General features: G+C 50.7%; 1 protein-coding gene across 1 annotated transcript in view; it reads left to right on the top strand.

Moving 5' to 3' along the window:
- PLEKHM2 (pleckstrin homology and RUN domain containing M2) overlaps positions 1–17,398 on the top strand; it is a 37,309-nt gene continuing 19,911 nt past the window's right edge. The window contains exon 1 of the mRNA XM_029227945.1: positions 1–98. Within this exon, the coding sequence (XP_029083778.1) occupies positions 39–98 (60 nt within the window). The 5' untranslated portion in view covers positions 1–38. The remainder of the gene's footprint in view (positions 99–17,398) is intronic.

Raw genomic sequence — 17,398 nt, 5'->3', positions numbered from 1 at the left:
GGCGGGGCGGCGGCGGCGGCGGCGGCGGCGGCGGCGCCATGGAGCCACGGGAGGTGAAGGACCGAATCCTGGAAAACATCTCGCTGTCGGTGAAAAAGGTGAGCGCGGCCTTCCCTCCCCGGCCCGGGCCCTGAGGTCAACCCGGCCCGCCCTGTCCGGGCCCCCGACCCCATCCAGCGCCCCCTTCTTCCCCCTGGTCGTTCGCGCGGGCCGGGGTCCCTCCTGTCACCGGGGCTCGGGACACCGCCCTCACCCTCCGCGATCCCGAGGACGAGGAGCCGCCGGGAGCCCCGGGATTTTGGAGAGGAAGCCCGGCGGCTCACGTGAGCGCCGCTGCCTCCGAGCTATTTTTAAAAAACAAAGTTGAGGTCAGCATCCTGGGAGCTTCTACAAGCCAGGCCTGGGGGCCCTGAGTCACTTAGAGGGGCCGCCACCCGCCAGGACCCCCCACTCTGGGGGTAGCAGCAGAAAAGCTCTGGGAGGGCCCCACCTGCAGAGCATCCCTGGGCGGCGTCGCTGCATCCTCGATCTCCCCTGTGTTTGCCTCTCGGGAGTGGCAGTCTGGGTGAAGGCCCGTGATAAGCAGCTTCCAGTCTTCCCAGTTCTGGGTGATACTGCCTCTGGTCTTGGGAAGTTCCTTGAAGAATCTTGCCCAAGGATGGCAGTTTTGAAGAGGCTTATTTCAGAGCTTTGATTGAGAACCTAAAGCACCTTGCATTTTGGACAGTGACCTGTGGAACATGGTGACACTACGGTGTATGGGGCTCCTTGCAGTAGAGATCATGTCCCAGTTCCAGGTAGAGAAAAACTATGACCTATTAAGGGCATGTAACTAGATGTGTGAAGGAGTCAGCTTATCTGAGGAAGGGTCCCAGATAAGGGACAAAAGGTAGAATTCATATTCACTTAAAACCAAACCAGAATTGATAATCATTTGAGGAATATTGTTGGAATGTTTTCCTAATTTGAACTCCTAGTTCACCTGATAGTCGCAGAAACTGTGAGATGGTGGTGGAGGCAGGGATGACTTGATGGGTAGGAGGAGGCTCATCAGATTGGTTTAATTACTTCAACAGACCAAAATGAAGAGAATTCATTAAATCAACCCTTAAATTTGTTTTTTTTTAATATTTATTTATTTTGGTTGCGCCGGGTCCCAGTTGCGGCACGCAGGATCTTCCTTGCAGCATGTGGACTCCTTAGTTGCGGCATGCATGCGGGATCTAGTACCCAACCAGGGATCGAACCCGAGCCCCCCCTGCATTGGAAGGGTGGAATTCTACCCACTGGACCACCAGGGAAGTCCCAAATCAAACCCTGTATTTAAGTAACCATGTTTCGGTTCGAGCCCTGGTGTGGGAAGATCCCACATGCTGCGGCGCAACTAGACCCATGAGCCACAACTACTGAGCCTGAGCGTCTGCAGCCTGTGCTCAGCAACAAGAGAGGCCGCGATAGTGAGAGGCCCGCGCACCGTGATGAAGAGCGGCCCCCCCGCTTCCCGCAACTAGAGAAAGCCCTCGCACAGAAACGAAGACCCAACACAGCCAAAAATTAATTAATTAATTAATTAATTAATAACCGTGTTCTCCCCCCACTTAAATTCCTCAAAAGCAACATAGGCAAGCAATTGTACCTTTCATAAAGATCAGTGTAGCATACAAAGAAAAGTCGATTCAAAATGTGCTCTTACTAAAATGTTCCTCTAAAAGTACAACTAAAAGCAACATTGCAAACATCCAACGAAAGTTTTATTTAGTTTTCCTGAGCTTTGCTAATGCAATGGGGTATTATTTTTGCTTACTCAAGGAGTGTAGGATGAGCAAATGGTTTGTTTAAAAGCAATCCAGGGACTTCCCTGGTGGTGCAGTGGTTAAGAATCTGCCTGCCAATGCAGGGGACATGGGTTCGAGCCCTGGTCCGGGAAGATCCCACATGCCACGGGGCAACTAAGCCCGTGCGCCACAACTACTGAGGCTGAGATCTAGAGGCTATGAGCCACAACTACTGAGCCCACATGCCACAACTACTGAAGCCCACACGCCTAGAGCCTGTGCTCCTCAACAAGAGAAGCCACTGCAACGAGAAGCCCGCGCACCGCAACGAAGAGTAGCCACTGCTCGCCGCAGCTAGAGAAAGCCCGCGCGCAGCAACGAAGACCCAACGCAGCCAAAAAAAATAGATAAATAAATTTTAAAAATAAATACATAAATAAAAAAGCAATCCATCTTTGGTAATGGAAGACAAAGGAAGACTGCTGACCTTTCTAATCTAATCTGGGTTGGTTATGGCTTCATGTAGGCCTCGTGTTTTATCTTTAGATTTCCAACTTATAAATAAATGGGGAAAGTCCTGGTAGAAAGGGGTGGACATGTGTGTAAGGCAGAGAGCCACTCTGTGAACCAGCCTGCCATTTATGAAGGAGTTGGGTGTGCTTGACAAGACGCTTATCATTGGATGCGTTTGGACAAGCGAGGGTGAATCAGAAGGTATGTCGCACACTAGAAGCTGGAAACCCATCCGCGGGTGAATCACAACAAGAGGCGTGACTAGCATCGTGGATAAGAACATGGGTTCTGGAGTCTGGTGGCCTGGATAGAATCCCTGCCCTGCCAATGAATAACCCTGTAACCTTGGGTAGGTTCCTTACCCTCTCCATGCCTCAGTTTTCTCATCTGTAAAGCAGGGATGAAATTAGTGCTGTTGTGAAGATTTGATGAGAGTATGTATGTACAGGGGTTAGCCTGGTGCTTAACCCAGTCTTAATAAGCTGTCTTAGTCTGTCTGGGCTGCTGTAACAGACCACGATAGGCTGGGTGGCTTATAAACAACATACATTTATTTGTCACAGTTCTGGAGGCTGGAAGCCTGAAAACACTGAGTCCCAGCATGGTCGGGTTCTGGTGAGGGCTCTGTTTGGGGCTGGGTTGCAGACTGCTGACTTCTCCCTGTGTCCTTACATGGGGGGGTGGGGGGGAGGGAGCTCTCCTGGGTCTCTTTTATAAGAGAATTAATCCCATTCATTAGGGCTCCACCCTCATGACATAATCACCTCCCAAAGGCCCCACCTCCTAACACCATCACATTGGGGGTTAGGATTTCAACCTATGAACCTGTAGGGGGACACAGACATTCTGTCTATAGCATAAGTGGTCACTTTTTCTGTTTGTGGTAGAGCCAGTTCCTCCCTTTCACAAGGTCTGAAGATGGCTAAACGACCTTACCACCTAGACATTGCTAATTGGCCTTGTTACCCACTTCCTTTGTATGTTGCATTTCAGAGAACTATTTTATGATTCTGGCATATGAAGGGCATTTGGTTTTCTGAGTCAGAGTATCTGCTTCTAATAGGAATCGGTTCAGCTACAGCAGTAGGCATTGAGGGCTAGCCGTCTTGGGGTCGTCTTTGACCTTGAACACCAACCCCTCCTAAATTTGTTATATGGCACCTTAAGAGTTGCTTCGCCTTTTTTGTCCATCCTACCGCTAGTAAAATGGTCTAACCGATCCTTTTATAAGGACGTTGCATGAAGAAAATGAGGTGTGATTTCTGCAAAAAAAAAAAGATCCATGTGTATTAGCTATGTTTGCAAAGGGTATTTGAGAACTTTTTATTGAAATAAAATATACCTACAGAAAATAGCATATACCTACAGAAAATAAAATATACCTACACTCCTAGATGTAGAGCTGAGTGAGTTCTCACAAAGTGAGCACATCCACATATCCAGCACCTAGAGCCAGAAACGAACACAGCCATCATCCCAGAAACTACATCCCCAAGTGCAGCCACTGTTCCTAAGCAGTGTTGTTGAGTTCAGCTATCTTCACACCTAGATTCTGTGACGCTGAACATGCCCTGTAACACCAGTGCAGTAGCTGATCCAGGGAACCTGTGTTCTGATATGAAGGCAGGATTCTTGGGAGTTAGAGAGAATTGGAGAGTTTAATAGTTAGCACAGTTAAATGATAATGATAACAATAAAAGGCAAGTGCCATATGAAACATCCCAGATGCAGACAATAAAGCTTGTGGTTCCCGATTTGTTAATAGCTAAAGAGAGACGTCCAAGTTAAAGAGTGTTGGCATTTTGAATTGGCATGTGGTTCTGCTAAATAGCGTCTTCTCCAGGGGAGGGGAGGCAGTGGGTTTCAGGAGAGTTTTGTTTTGTTTCTGAGGAGCGTGTCTGTTGCATACGCTTGCAATCTGAACAAAGGCTCTGCAGTGGAAGGCAGCCTCTGCCCTCCAACAGTTCATATATTGGTTGGAGGGAGGATTTAAAAAGTCACCAAGGCAAGAAGAAGCCTCAGAGAAGGCGAGCTTAACTGAGTCTTGACAAATTGGTAGAATTCAGAGACAGAGAAGAAGTGGGCATTTAAGATAGAAAGTAGGCATTTAACATCCCCAAGGCAGTGGGGACATCCAGGTGGCCTTCTGAGGACACAGAGGAGACAGAGCAGTCTTGGGAGTGTGGAGGGTTCTCTTCGATACGGTTGGAAAGTGCTTTCCATCGAAGCTGTCCAGCACAGTGGATACAGACGCAGGTTACAAACGCAGGATACAAATACAAGTACACAGACCTCGATTTGGGTTTGAATTTTGGGTTTGTCACTGACCATGTTGACCCTGGCAAATCACTGTACCTCAATTAGCCTCAGCAGTCAGAACCTACTCATAGTTGTAATGAGAATGAAATTACAGGAGATGACACACTCAGAGCACTGAGTACAAGATCTCATGCATAACAAGGCTTGAATAAGGTATCAGCTACCATTAGCACTTGCAAGTGTATGTGTGAACCCTGCCATTTTCTCTTGTGCAGTTTTCAAAGTCTTACACTACACTTCTCTGTTCCTTCAAGCTCATGGTTTGTCAAGACTTCTTCTTCAAAGACCAGATGGTAAATATTTTCAGCCCATGTGGTCTTCGTTGAAACCATTCAGTCCTGCCCTTGTAGCTCAAAAGCAACCACAGACAATCCATACACGTAGCGGGATTTGGCCCAGAGCTACTTTGTGCACAAAAATGTCCTCCCCAGGGTAGGCTAGGGATCGCTTTCAAAGAAGCTGGTGTGAAAAAAAAAAAAGAAGCTGGTGTGATGGCCAGTCCCATAGTCAACGAAATCTCTATTGTCACTGGGTTTTTGCACTATGTCAGGCTTGTGGAATGAATACGGACACTCGTAAATACCGCTGGATGTGTGTCTTTCAAAAACATTTACTGATCTCCTTCCTTCTGTCCTCACTGTCCTAGGCCCTAAAAGGGTAGAACCCGGCCAAAACCCACAGTCTTCCAAGTGAGATCACACCCCTGGTTTCAGGACTTAATGAAGCTCAGGTTCTTGATGTCTCATCGCAGAAACAATTCAGTGAGAGCCAAAGTGATAGGTAAGACGTGGATTTATTCAGAGAGAAACACACTCCACAGACAGAGCATGGGCCATCTCAGAAGGCGAGAAAGGCACCAGGGTGCAGGGTTGTCAGGTTTTATAGGGGTGGGTAATTTCATAGGCTAATGAGTGGGGGGGAGTATTCCAGCTATTTTAGGAAGGGGCGGGGATTTCCAGGAATTGGGCCACCGCCCACTTTTGGATCCTTACTGATCTTGGAACTGTCATGGCGCCTGTGGGTGTGTCATTTAGCTTGCTGATGTAAGCATATACTGAGGCTCCGGGTTTGGGGGCCATCTTGGACCCATTTGGTTCTAATCAGTTTATGTCATGTCCTCGGGCTATGTTATTCTTTCAAAGGTTGTGCCCTGCCCCCTTCCCTCCTGTTTCAGGAGGAGAAAGTGGTAAGTTAGCAGACAAACCAATACAAAGACCTTCATATTGTGATGTGTCCTGAAGGCCTCGGTCAAGAAAAGGTGGTGAGCTGGCAGAGGGTCTGCTGCAGAGGGGGGTGGTCAGAGGAGACTTGCCAAAGAGGTGACATTGCTTCCAGCAAGAGACACTGACTACGATGAGAGAGTGAGACATTAGTCTAGGAAGACGAGGAGTTGTTTTAAAAAATACACAAATAGCTCAGAAGTGTATAAAATGAAAGGTAAGCGACCCCAGTTCTCTGTCTCCTCGGCCCCAATTTGGATCCCCTTAAACAGGGTGAATAGACGTGTATTGATAAAGTAACCCTCCTTGAGAGAATGTTCCTAGGTCGGGACCACCTTCTCTCACATAGGACAACCCAGGTCCCCAGCGCCCTCAGTCTGGGCGGGTTGCCCCACCAGGCTGGGCTCTGAGCGGCCTTCTATTTCTGGCCAGGCATACCCTGCGTTGAGCAGGGGTCTCCCGATCGGGGTCTGCTGACGCTGGTCTAAGAGCTGCAGCTGTTCAGCCTCGCCTGGCAGTGCAGCTGAAACGGCTGGGTCCGGTGGTGGGCTCTTTGCCCCCGTTTTTCCACTCCACCAGAGAGGTTAGATCTGCCAGTACATTGAAAATGAGCTAGGGCAGCTCTTTCCCAGAGGGGGCCTGGTAGTTAGATCTATGTGGGAATTACACTGACCATTTGATTTCAATCAATAGTTTTGTTCTCTTGGCTTCATGGAAAAACTCTTAAGAGTTTTTAAATCTTAAGCGTTCTGAAAACCCCTGATGACCTGAGTCACCTGGGCAAAGAGCTCGATAAAATAGTAAGTATCCACACACACATTTTATAAACAGAAGTGCTAAGGGCTCCCCCTCCCCTGCCCAAGTCCTGAGGTTGGCAGTAGCTCTCTGCTCCTCTCCGCTCTCACATCACGGAGGCTACCTAGAGAGGGATGAGTGGTTCCAAGCAGGAACCACTTAGGTGTGCCCCTGACCCCCCGAGTGACCCCACCCAGGCCCAGCTTGAGACGCTAGTGGAGAAGCGGTCACTGGTTTTTCTGAGCCCTGCCTGAGTTTTACTCTGGTTCTCCTTTTGCAAGATTCTTCTCTGATGTTAGGGCTCTGTTTGCAGGCTGGTGACATTGTGGTCCTTTCCACCCCATCACAGGACACCCCGGGCCCTCTCTTTCTCCTCCGTGCCTTGGCTCTAGCATCAGGCTCATCCACCTCGAAAGGCCCCGTTTGATGACTGGAGGCCAGGCAGAAACAGGTCTGCATCAGGCAGCGGCAGCTCCGTTCAGTCGCGGTGGGCCCCAGCCGTCTGTGTAATCACAGTGGACACACGGAGTTTCGGAGGGAGCAGTGGCGATTCCTGTGGGTCCCCCTCAAAGCTCATCCGGCTGGAGCCCGTTGGGAAAAGAAATTTCCCGGCAAGATTGAAAGGCTGCCGATGGCTGACAGAAACGTCAGGCCTAAAAGCTAATGCTGAATGAGGGTGGAGTGGTCAAGACATTTCCACGTGGAAAGAAAGGAGCTGGTATTCTGGGTGCGAGCATTGTGGAAGGAGAAAGCTGGCGTTTGTAGGTGCTGGGGGGGCTCTGGGTGGGTCATTCTCCCCCCTCGAGTCTTCAGTGCTCATCTCTGGCATCAGGATTTGCCACCATGGCAAGGAGAGTGTGGTGCCACTGAGGCTGGCAGTGCCCTTATGTCCAAGGAAAGCAACAGGCCTTTCCCCCCTTTGATAAAAAGCTCTCCCGGGGGCTTCCCTGGTGGTGCAGTAGTTGAGAGTCTGCCTGCCAATGCAGGGGACATGGGTTTGAGACCTGGTCTGGGGGGATCCCACATGCCGCGGAGCAACTAGGCCTGTGAGCCACAACTACTGAGCCTGTGCATCTGGAGCTTGTGCTCCGCAACAGGAGAGGCCGCGATAGTGAGAGGCCTGTGCACCGCGATGAAGAGTGGCCCCCGCTTGCCGCAACTGGAGAAAGCCCTCGCACAGAAACGAAGACCCAACACAGCCAAAAATAAATAAATAAAATAAATTAAAAAAAAAAAAAAGTTCTCCTGGGTGACCTCAATGCTGATGGAGCAGGGACCCCCCCCCCCCACCGCCCCGGTACAAGGCGAAGTAAGCGACCCTGGGCCCAGAGCTCTCCTCCCTGGGGCGGGTTTGGGTGACCATTCCTTTCCAGCCCTGTCCTCCTCCTCATTGCTGCTTGCTTGATGTCTCGATGTCCTAGAACTTCCATTTGAGCCAGGGGAAGAAGGACAGTTTCTGGGAGAGTCCATTTGGCTGGAGCTGAGAGTTTAGGTCATTGATCTGTTGGTTGTTATGACTACCTAGGGTTCCAAGAGCATCTCCTCTGTCTTTCTAGCAAAGCAACTGGTTCTTCCACAGAGACATTCTCCCATCTTATGTATTTGTAATTCATCTTTATTCCTTTTGCTTCTAAGTAGTCACAAACATTATAGAAATGTATAAGGAAGAAAGGGGTCCTTTCCTATAATCGCCCCTCCTCCCTGGCTATCTGTACTTAAGAGTTAGAACTAAAAGAGTCTAAGAAACCCAGTAACATGTAAGAGCAAGGGAAGGGCTAATGTAGACTTGAAATCCACACTTAATTTTTGAAAGTAGTCAACTTCTGTTCACACTTCACCCTAAGTTCTTTATTTTTGGTGTTACAGACTACTGAGGCGTGAAATGTCCAGACACGCTAACAGGAAGGGGAGTGATCATAGCAGAATCCGTACATTTAATGCATTCACCACCTGCTGTTCACACACACTTCCTCAGTCAGGCTCACAACAGACTTGCAGGATGGATCAGGATCCCTGTTTAATACATGAGGGAAGCGAGGTTTAGAAAAGTAAGTCGCCCAAGATTCTAACCCTCATAAGGGGCAGGTCTGGACTTGAACCATGTTTCTCGCTCTAGCTCTTTCCATTTGTCTGAGCCTTTTCCGTCTCCATCATGTCTGTCTTGAAATTATAACAGATAATCCATCCCCACAGGTCAGTCTTGTGGGCCAGTCTGCTATAAAACCACCCGTTCATTTTACAAATGGGTGTCTGTGTTGTGCTGGGCCCCCTTCCAGTCACTAGGAATCAGCAGTGAACAGAGCCCACCAAGCCCCTGCCCCCTGGGGGCTGACACTCTAGAAGACAGACCAGCGTTAAACAAATCACAGCGGATGGGGCGTGTGCCCTGCCCCAGGCCCTCCCACGTGTCCTTCAGGAACCTATCCATGGTGCTCTCGGCACACTTCCTGACCCTGTATTTACCTTCAGCCTCCAAAGTCTCTGACTGTCTCACCTCTCAACCTAAGTCGTGATTTAGACAGTGACTGGATGGCCATTTTCCTCAGCAACGGTATGGTTGTCTGGGTGGGGGACATTGCAGGTACGGCGGAGGAAGAGGGAAGTGAAAGATGAACACAGCCAGTGAAGGCTCCCAGGCTTTGGAAGACTGAGTAAAATGAGGCTTTGAAAAACTCCCTCCCTCCTCCCGCCGGTGCTACACACAACACTGAATGTGAGCGCTCAGAAAACAGAGAGCAGGGTCCCTGCCAGCTTCGGCTTCCATCGCAGCGGTACAAGGATGGAGTAGAATCCTGCCTGCGGCGTGTTCTTTCAGGCCATTGGTTGGCTTCTAGGTCTCTGGTGTTTGCCCAGGGACCTCTCGGGAGGGCCTCTTACATTTTCCTCTCCACTCTGAAAGGAGCCCTTGGTCCCTCCATCAGAGGTCAACGCTGTGCTGAGTTCAGAGGCAGAACAATCGTAGTACCTCGGGGCTGGGACACTCCCCTGCCAGGAAGAGGAGCATTTAATTGCTTTTGGAAACCATATTCTGTCAAAGTACCCAGTTACCAAGAGATCTGTGCCCAGCTAGGCTAGTCCCCTCCTGCTGTCATCGTTCCAACACCCCAGAGAAAGCACAAAAAATGAAATCCATGGATAATCCAAGTACCTGCTTTTTTTTTTTTTTCTTTGGGCCGTGCCACACGCGCCTTGTGGGATCCTAGTTCCCTGACCAGGGTTTGAACCCGGGTCCCCTGCAGTGGAAGCACGGAGTCCCAACCGCTGGACCGCCAGGGAATTCCCAAGTACCTGCTTTTTTCATCTTTTCCCTAGTATATCTTTCAGCAGAGCTAGGCAGAGAGCCTGCCAACTCCAGCAAAGGGGCTAATGAGCAGTGATTTGGGAGGTGGGAAAGAAAGCTGTATAATTGGGTGTATTTAGTGGCAAATGAATGGTTAAGAAGCGTTGATTTCACCCAACTTGCTTCAGGAACAATGCAGGCCCATGGTAAACAAACAGCACACCCTTTATGGCAACCCTACATGGGGTGGTGCCAGTCAGTCCCAGGATGCCACCAGCCTGGGCACAAGCCTTTCCCGGGCAGGGGCATTGGCTGCAGGACTGTGTTTTTCATGCCCACCGAGAAACCAGGCCTGTCGTTTCTGAATGGCAGGATCTCTGACTGGTTCTTGTGCAGAGGTGATGCCTGGGTTCTCTAGTTCTATAATCGACTATAATTGATTGTCGTTGGGAATGAGCTATTTTCCAGGCTAAGGTAGGGTGGGATCTCAGGTGAGGGATTTTAAAATGAGGAGAATGAGTCAGAAACATTGCAGTTGCCTGGGGTTGGTGGAGCCGTGGACACCCAGTGGGCCTTAGCTTCTGTGGACATTCTCATGTTGTCTAGGAAGGAAGTGGCTGGAACCTTCCCGACGTCGCCCCCCTAAACTCCCAGCTCCCATTCGATAGAGCCCTGGGAGTGGCCCAAGACCCCTACTGCTCTGTCCTCCTCAGTAAGACGCTGGGATGAGCACTTTCCGGATGGTCACAGCAGGTGCCCCTGACCTTCACTTTATCCCCAGGGAGGATGGAAGCAGAAGGGGCTCCAGGAATAGCTACCTCTGTGGTATCTGAGCACACCGGGCCAAGACGCTGCAGTAAAGCAGAAGGACCACTGGACAAAGCCAGGAGGTGCAGGAAGCGTCTTCACTTCCCTGGGCCCCAGCCTCCCAGACCCATGAGATGAGGGTTCTGGCTAAGTGATTATTTTTCTGATTTTCAGTGCATTCAGTAGTTAAAGTTCCATTCACTGAGAGCCTCTCCCTTGCTCACTCTAACTGCCCCCCACACCCTCCTGAATGAGAGGCTCCAGGAGAGGAAGACAGTAAGAGGCCCTCCCGAGAGGTCCCTGCGCAAACACCAGAGACCTGGAAGCCAAGCAACAGCCTGAAAAAACACGCCACACACAGGATTCTACTCCATCCTCGAACCACTGGTGATTTCTAAGGGCTCTTATGCCCTTAGATTCTGAAATTCTTCATCCTGGCCAGCGCCCAGCCTTGTCTTCGATTCCAATGGAGAGTCTTTCCAGAAATGCTGTCGACAGTAGCCTTCCTTTCCTTGGATCATGTAAAGCAGGCATTATTGCTCTTTTTTTAAATTAATTAATTTATTTATTTTTGGCTGCGTTGGGTCTTCGTTGCTACGTGCAGGCTTTCTCTAGTTGCGGCGAGCGGGGGCTACTCTTTGTTGTGGTGTGTGGGCTTCTCATTGTGGTGGCTTCTCTTGTTGCGGAGCACGGGCTCTAGACACGCGGGCTCAGTAGTTGTGGCACTCGGGCTCAGTAGTTGTGGCACACGGGCTTAGTTGCTCCGCGGCATGTGGGGTCTTCCTGGACCAGGGCTCGAACCCGTGTCGCCTGCATTGGCAGGCGGATTCTTAACCACTGCGCCACCAGGGAAGTCCCGGCATTATTGTTTTTAAGAAGCTTTGCTAAGATTTAAAAGACTCCAGCCTGCCTGCCTTATTATTTATTTATTTGTTTACATTTATTTTTGAGAGGAAGGGTGGTGAGCACTGGCCTTCTCTTCAGATCCATGAGAGTCTGTGTCTGAAGCCAATGCAAACTACTGGTGCGGGATCAGGGTGGGGACGTTGATTTGGTGGCCGCACCAACCCTTCTTTAGCCGTGTCTGCCATGGACGAGCCCTCATGGGGTCCCTCTCCCTGGGGGCGTCCAGGCATCCAGGTTTGGGGACATCCTAACCCCAAAAGTAATAAATGGTATCACACAGTTTGACCTCTGCCTGTCCTCGGAGGGTCTGCCTCAGAAAGAAGAGCAAGTGTCTGCGAGGCCCACAGGTGCAGCTTGACCCAGCAGGGGCCCCACGGTGGCTAGAATTCCAAAGGCAAGGTGGGCAGAGACCTCCCACTTCCCGCAGGCCTCGTCCCTCACCCATGCCGCACCCCAGCTGCAGCCGGTGAGAGGCAGCCCGGGGATGAGGTGTCCAAGTGGGTCCTGCAGCTCAGGGTGGCTCCGAGTTTGAGTTGAGCTCGTGTAACCGGGGCCATCGTTGGTTTAATTTGTAAAAGAGGTGCTCTGAGGTCGGCTGGCAGTCCACCTCTCTTCAGCTGGGGTCTTTTCTGCTTTTGGATTTCTACTTCCTAGGCCTGCACTGGGGAGGCTGTTCTAAATACTCTGTCGTCTAAATACATCTGGTCTCCGTGGAGCCAGCAGAGCAGCTGCTGGTACCCGGCGACCTCCTCCCTGAGCAGCGGGAGAGTCTCCTGTGTTCAAGGTCGGTGTCCTCCGTGTGCTGAGCAGGGATGCAGCAGGCCCAGCAGTGAGCCCCTAAGCGGTTGGGCGGCTCACACGGGCGTGTCGCCAGCCTGGGTCTGTCCGGCCTCACAGACTCTCCTGCCTTTGTCGGGGCAGGGATTTTTCTCCTGCTCTGTAAACCTAGGCGTGCAGAGCCCCCCACCCCACCCCGCCCGCCCCAGTACAGACGGTGAGCAGAGTGAGATTTCAGATCCCCGGCTGTTTGCTGAGCAGCATCACAGCCTCTTTGGTCTCAGCTGACCCGGGAGGAGGAAAGGAGGGCCCCTGGAACCAGCTCATTTTCACTTGGCCGTTGTTAATCTTTCACAGCTGCCGTGGAGTTACCTATCAGGGACCAATTCTGGAAGGATTTCTTGGTACCGACCATAGAACTAGAAATTGTTGCATGGTTATGCGTCCAGGAGAGAGGCAAGACTGAGAGGGCCTGGCTGTGGCAGCTCCACACAGAGAGTGGGACCAGCCCTGATTAAAATGCCCAGAGTCAGGCATTTCTTGGCTTGCGGAAGTGCGCCACCCCCATGTCCCTGCAGCCACGGGGTCTGGCACAGTCTCGTGATGGCCAGTCTTCCCAGAGGGCTCAGCAGGGAGCACCGGCCTCCTGGCCGTGAGAGTGTGGGGTGAGCTGAACCCAGCTCTTCCTGGCCTGGGTGCCCAAGTGCACCCGGAGAACCGGGAACAGGGAGAGAAGAGCAGCTTAGCCAGTCCGGGTGTGGCCTGGGAGCATGACTTGGAGATGAGGCCTGAGTTCAAGGACTCTCAGGAAACCATGGCTTTAAAAACAATTTTTAAAAAAATAAACTTCTTTCTTTATTTTTGGCTGTGTTGGGTCTTCGTTGCTGCGAGCGGGGGCTACTTTTCGTTGAGGTGTGTGGGCGTCTCATCGCGGTGGCCTTCAGTAGTTGTGGCTCACAGGCTCTAGAACACAGGCTCAGTAGTCGTGGCTTGCGGGCTCTACAGCGCAGGCTCAGTAGTTGTGGCTCACGGGCTCTAGGGTGCAGGCTCAGTAGTTGCGGCTCGTGGGCTTAGTTGCTCCACGGCATGTGGGATCTTCCCGGACCAGGGCTCGAGCCCGTGTCCCCTGCATCGACAGGCAGATTCTTAACCAATGCACCACCAGGGAAGCCCTAAAAACAATTTTAAATCTTATTCTCTCTCTCTTCATTCTCAGCGGACCTTGCTTATTGTTTTTTAATTTTAAAAAAATTTATTTATGTTTGGCTGTGTTGGGTCTTCATTGCTGTGCGCGGGCTTTCTCTAGTTGCGGCGAGCGGCGGGGCTACTCTCCCTTGCGGTGCGTGGGCTTCTCATTGCAGTGGCTTCTCTTGTTGTGGAGCACGGGCTCCAGGTGCACGGACTTCAGTAGTTGTGGCACGTGGGCTCAGTAGTTGTGGCTCATGGGCTCTAGAGCTCAGCCTCAGTAGTTGTGGCGCATGGGCTTAGTTGCTCTGCGGCATGTGGGATCTTCGCAGACCAGGGCTCGAACCCGTCTCCCCTGCATCGACAGGCGGATTCTTAACCACTGCACCACCAGGGAAGCCCTGCCTTGCTTATTTTTAAATTTTCTTCCCATTAGAATTTTTTCATCCTCCCTCCATCAAGCTCACCAGCCCACCTGGGCTCCCATCTGTGGCCACCCCTACCCTGGGCAGTGGATCCCACCCCGTCTTTCCTGTTCAAGGACTTGGCTCCTTTACTCCACCCCCATTTTCCTGCCACCTTTTTGGCAAAGCTGGTCAAAGGAGTTTTCTGTATTGCTGTCTTCTCTTTTTTCCTTCCTTCCTTCTCCTTTTCTCTCTTCTAACCAAATTTAATAATAATTTTTACCCCGTGTCATCAAACATCTCCCGTTTTCAAGTTCCACTTGCCTCATCAATGTCAGTTTACAAATACCTCATTTGCTTGAAACAGGATCCAAAAAAGCTCTGACTCTCCCTGGCGGACTCCTCCCAGGCTTTCTTCCCTCTCTCTTCACCCCGATTGCTTTTCATCAAGGTTCCCGGCCCCTCCCTTTATGTGGGAACGTGACCCGATGGACTGGTCATTCCCTCCCTCTGCAGACTGTCTTCGTGTAGCTTCTGGAGCACACACTGTCCGGATTGTCCACTGCCTTGCTGCCTGTGCCTTTTCAGTCTAAAGCAGTGATCCTCAGCCCTGGCTGGGCATTAGAATTATCTGGGGAGTGTTACTAAGAAATGCTGGTTCCTGGGCCCCACCTCCAGAGTTTCTGCTCTGGTTGATCTGGAGAGGCGCCTGGGCATTGTTCTTTTCCTCCAGTTCCCCAAGTGGTCCTGTTGTGCAGACTGCGGGAGGACCGCTGGTCTGACACTGGAGCGCCCTGGCTTAGTGCTCAGATGCTCCTCTCTCTGCATTCCCAAGATGATCTCATCCAATTCCACAACTTTAAATACCATCCAAAGGCTGATGGCGCTGACCTCTCTCTGAACTCCAGACCCATTTGTACAACTGTCTCCTTGACATCTCCACTTAGATACCTGATAGATGTTTCAAACTTACCATGGCCGGCACAGAACTCCACCTGATCTGGAAATGGCACTGCCGTTCAGTTGCTCAGACCAAAAACCTTAGAATCATCCTTGGCAGCTTTCTTTCTCTCCTTCCGCACATCTAATCCATCAGTAAGTCCCTGGGGCACCACCTGCAGAGTAGCTCTTAAATCTAACCCTTTTTTGCTTCCACCGCTACAGCCAGCTCCAAGCCTCCATTATCCATCCGCACTGGTGATAGCCTCCCAGCCAGTCTCTCTGCCTTCACCTTGGCCTTCCAGAGTCCGTATATACACCACACATATGCTAGAGCAGCCTCATAACATACATATTGGATTATATTACCTCCCTGTTTTCAGTAACTTCCAATAACTTCCCATCAAACTGGTAACGAAATGCCAAGTCTTTTACCACAGCCTGTACAGCTGCACATGATGTGGCCCTTGGCTGTTCTCTGAGCTCGTATCACTCACATCCTTGCCACACCAGTCTCCTTCCGGTTGCCCCTGCCCCAGGACCTTTGCACATGCTGTCCTAGCTAGAATACTCTTCCTCTAGTTACCTCAGTAGTCATTTCCTCAGTGAGGTCTTCTCTGACCCCATATTTATAACAGACCCCTGATCCCTGCTTTGTTTTTTTATAGCATTATTCATCCCTGGCACTATATTATATATTTGCATACGATTTACATTTTACAAGGGCCGGGACTTCTGTATAAGAATAGCAGCCGGTGTATTCCTAGTGGGTGCTCAGTAAATCTTTGTTGAAATATATGAATCTTCAAGGCTCCAGCCTCCTCTTCTGGCCACTGCTGAACTGAGCATTGGGCGAGAGACATCTCCTGGCCCAGCCTGTGACAGGTGTGCATTCCTTGTCACCTCTGCTTAAGGCTCTAGACCAGAGGTCGGCAAACCTTCTATAAAGGGCTGGATAGTAAATATTTTAGGTTCTGCAGGCCATACAGCCTCTGTCTCATCTACTCAGTTCTGCCATCATAGTGCAAAAGCAGCTGTAGATAATACAAAACAAATGGGTGTGGCTGTGTTTTAATAAAACTTTATTTACAGAAATAGGAGGCAGACCCACTGGCCATAGTTTGCTGACCCCTGCTCTAGACCCCTACTAATTCTGAAATTTTCAGCCTTTTCCCCAAATTTTCATGGGCATAAAGGAAACACTCAAAACCACTTGGCCGTCTGATCAGCAGGATGAATTTCTTCCCAGGAGTGAGGAAAGCTCCTCCTGGAGCAACTGTGGCTGATTTAACCAAACAGTACACGTCCTCACTGCTGGGAAGAGGCCAACGTGGGGCAAAAGGATGGAGAGAGCAGGCAAGCTTTCTTCTTAAAGGAGCCGCACCAGCCTTTCTCCTCCATCCATCTTCCAGGAAGCAGAGCTGCAGAAGACACTGATCTCATGTGCACTGTGGGCTTTTTAGTTCCTGTGACTTAAAAAGGAGGGGAGTGCGTTTCACTTTCTTGGGTTCTCTTACAACATATTAGAACAACAACACTTCATATACGCCATTGACTCGGGGATCTTGAAGCCAGGTTGGATGAGAAGACCTGGCTTTAAAATTTGCCTCTACCACTTACTAGCTCTGTGACCTACTTTATGGGGTTGCTGTGATGATTAAGTTAAGTAGTGTTTGTGAAGTACGTCATCACAGCTGCTAACATTTATGAAGTGTTTCCAAGGCATCGTGCTCTTGGATAAACAGCTAAGGTATTATCTGAACCCTCACACAACCTGTAGGGCTGTAGAGCAGGAAACTGAGTTTAGAGAGGTTAACTTGCCCAAGGCCACACAGTGAGTGAGTAGCAGAGCCCACATTCAAATCCAAGTTGTAGGGCTTCCCTGGTGGCGCAGTGGTTGTGAGTCCGCCTGCCGATTCAGGGGACATGGGTTCGTGCCCCAGTCTGGGAAGATCCCACATGCCGCGGAGCGGCTGGGCCCGTGAGCCATGGCCGCTGAGCCTGTGCGTCCGGAGCCTGGGCTCTGCAACGGGAGAGGCCACAACAGTGAGAGGCCCACGTACCGAAAAAAATAAAATCCAAGTTGTCTGCTGCCTTCCTAGTGCACGTAACAAGCATTCAATAAATGATGGCTCTAATTACAGCCAGTGGTAGCTCCACCAGCAAGTATTGTGTGTCACTGAAGAGTAACTTGGAATAAAATTTGTCCACTATCCTCATTTCATTGATTCGCTTGCTCAGGGGCCCTCAAATGAGGCCTCGATGTTTGCTCTCCTCCCACTTTCAGAGCCTGTGACCTTCCTGGTGCCGTGAGTGGCTCCTCGCAGCTGCCTCTCCATGGCGGGGGAAGAAGACTTCAGCTGTGTATCTTTATGTGGTGCCTTCTGACCAGCTCCCGGAGTGTGAGCTCAAGCTGTTGGCAGAGCTCCTGAAACGCTCCCGTCACTGACTCAGAGACAGTCCCTTTCGCCTTCCTGC

This window comes from Monodon monoceros, unplaced genomic scaffold (genome assembly GCF_005190385.1).
Source record: "Monodon monoceros isolate NGI ecotype Baffin Bay Population unplaced genomic scaffold, NGI_Narwhal_1 Super_Scaffold_18, whole genome shotgun sequence".
NCBI classification, from domain to species: Eukaryota; Metazoa; Chordata; class Mammalia; order Artiodactyla; family Monodontidae; genus Monodon; species Monodon monoceros.
The sequence above is the reverse complement of the archived record's forward strand: the minus strand, read 5'-3'. Positions and strand labels throughout refer to the sequence as shown.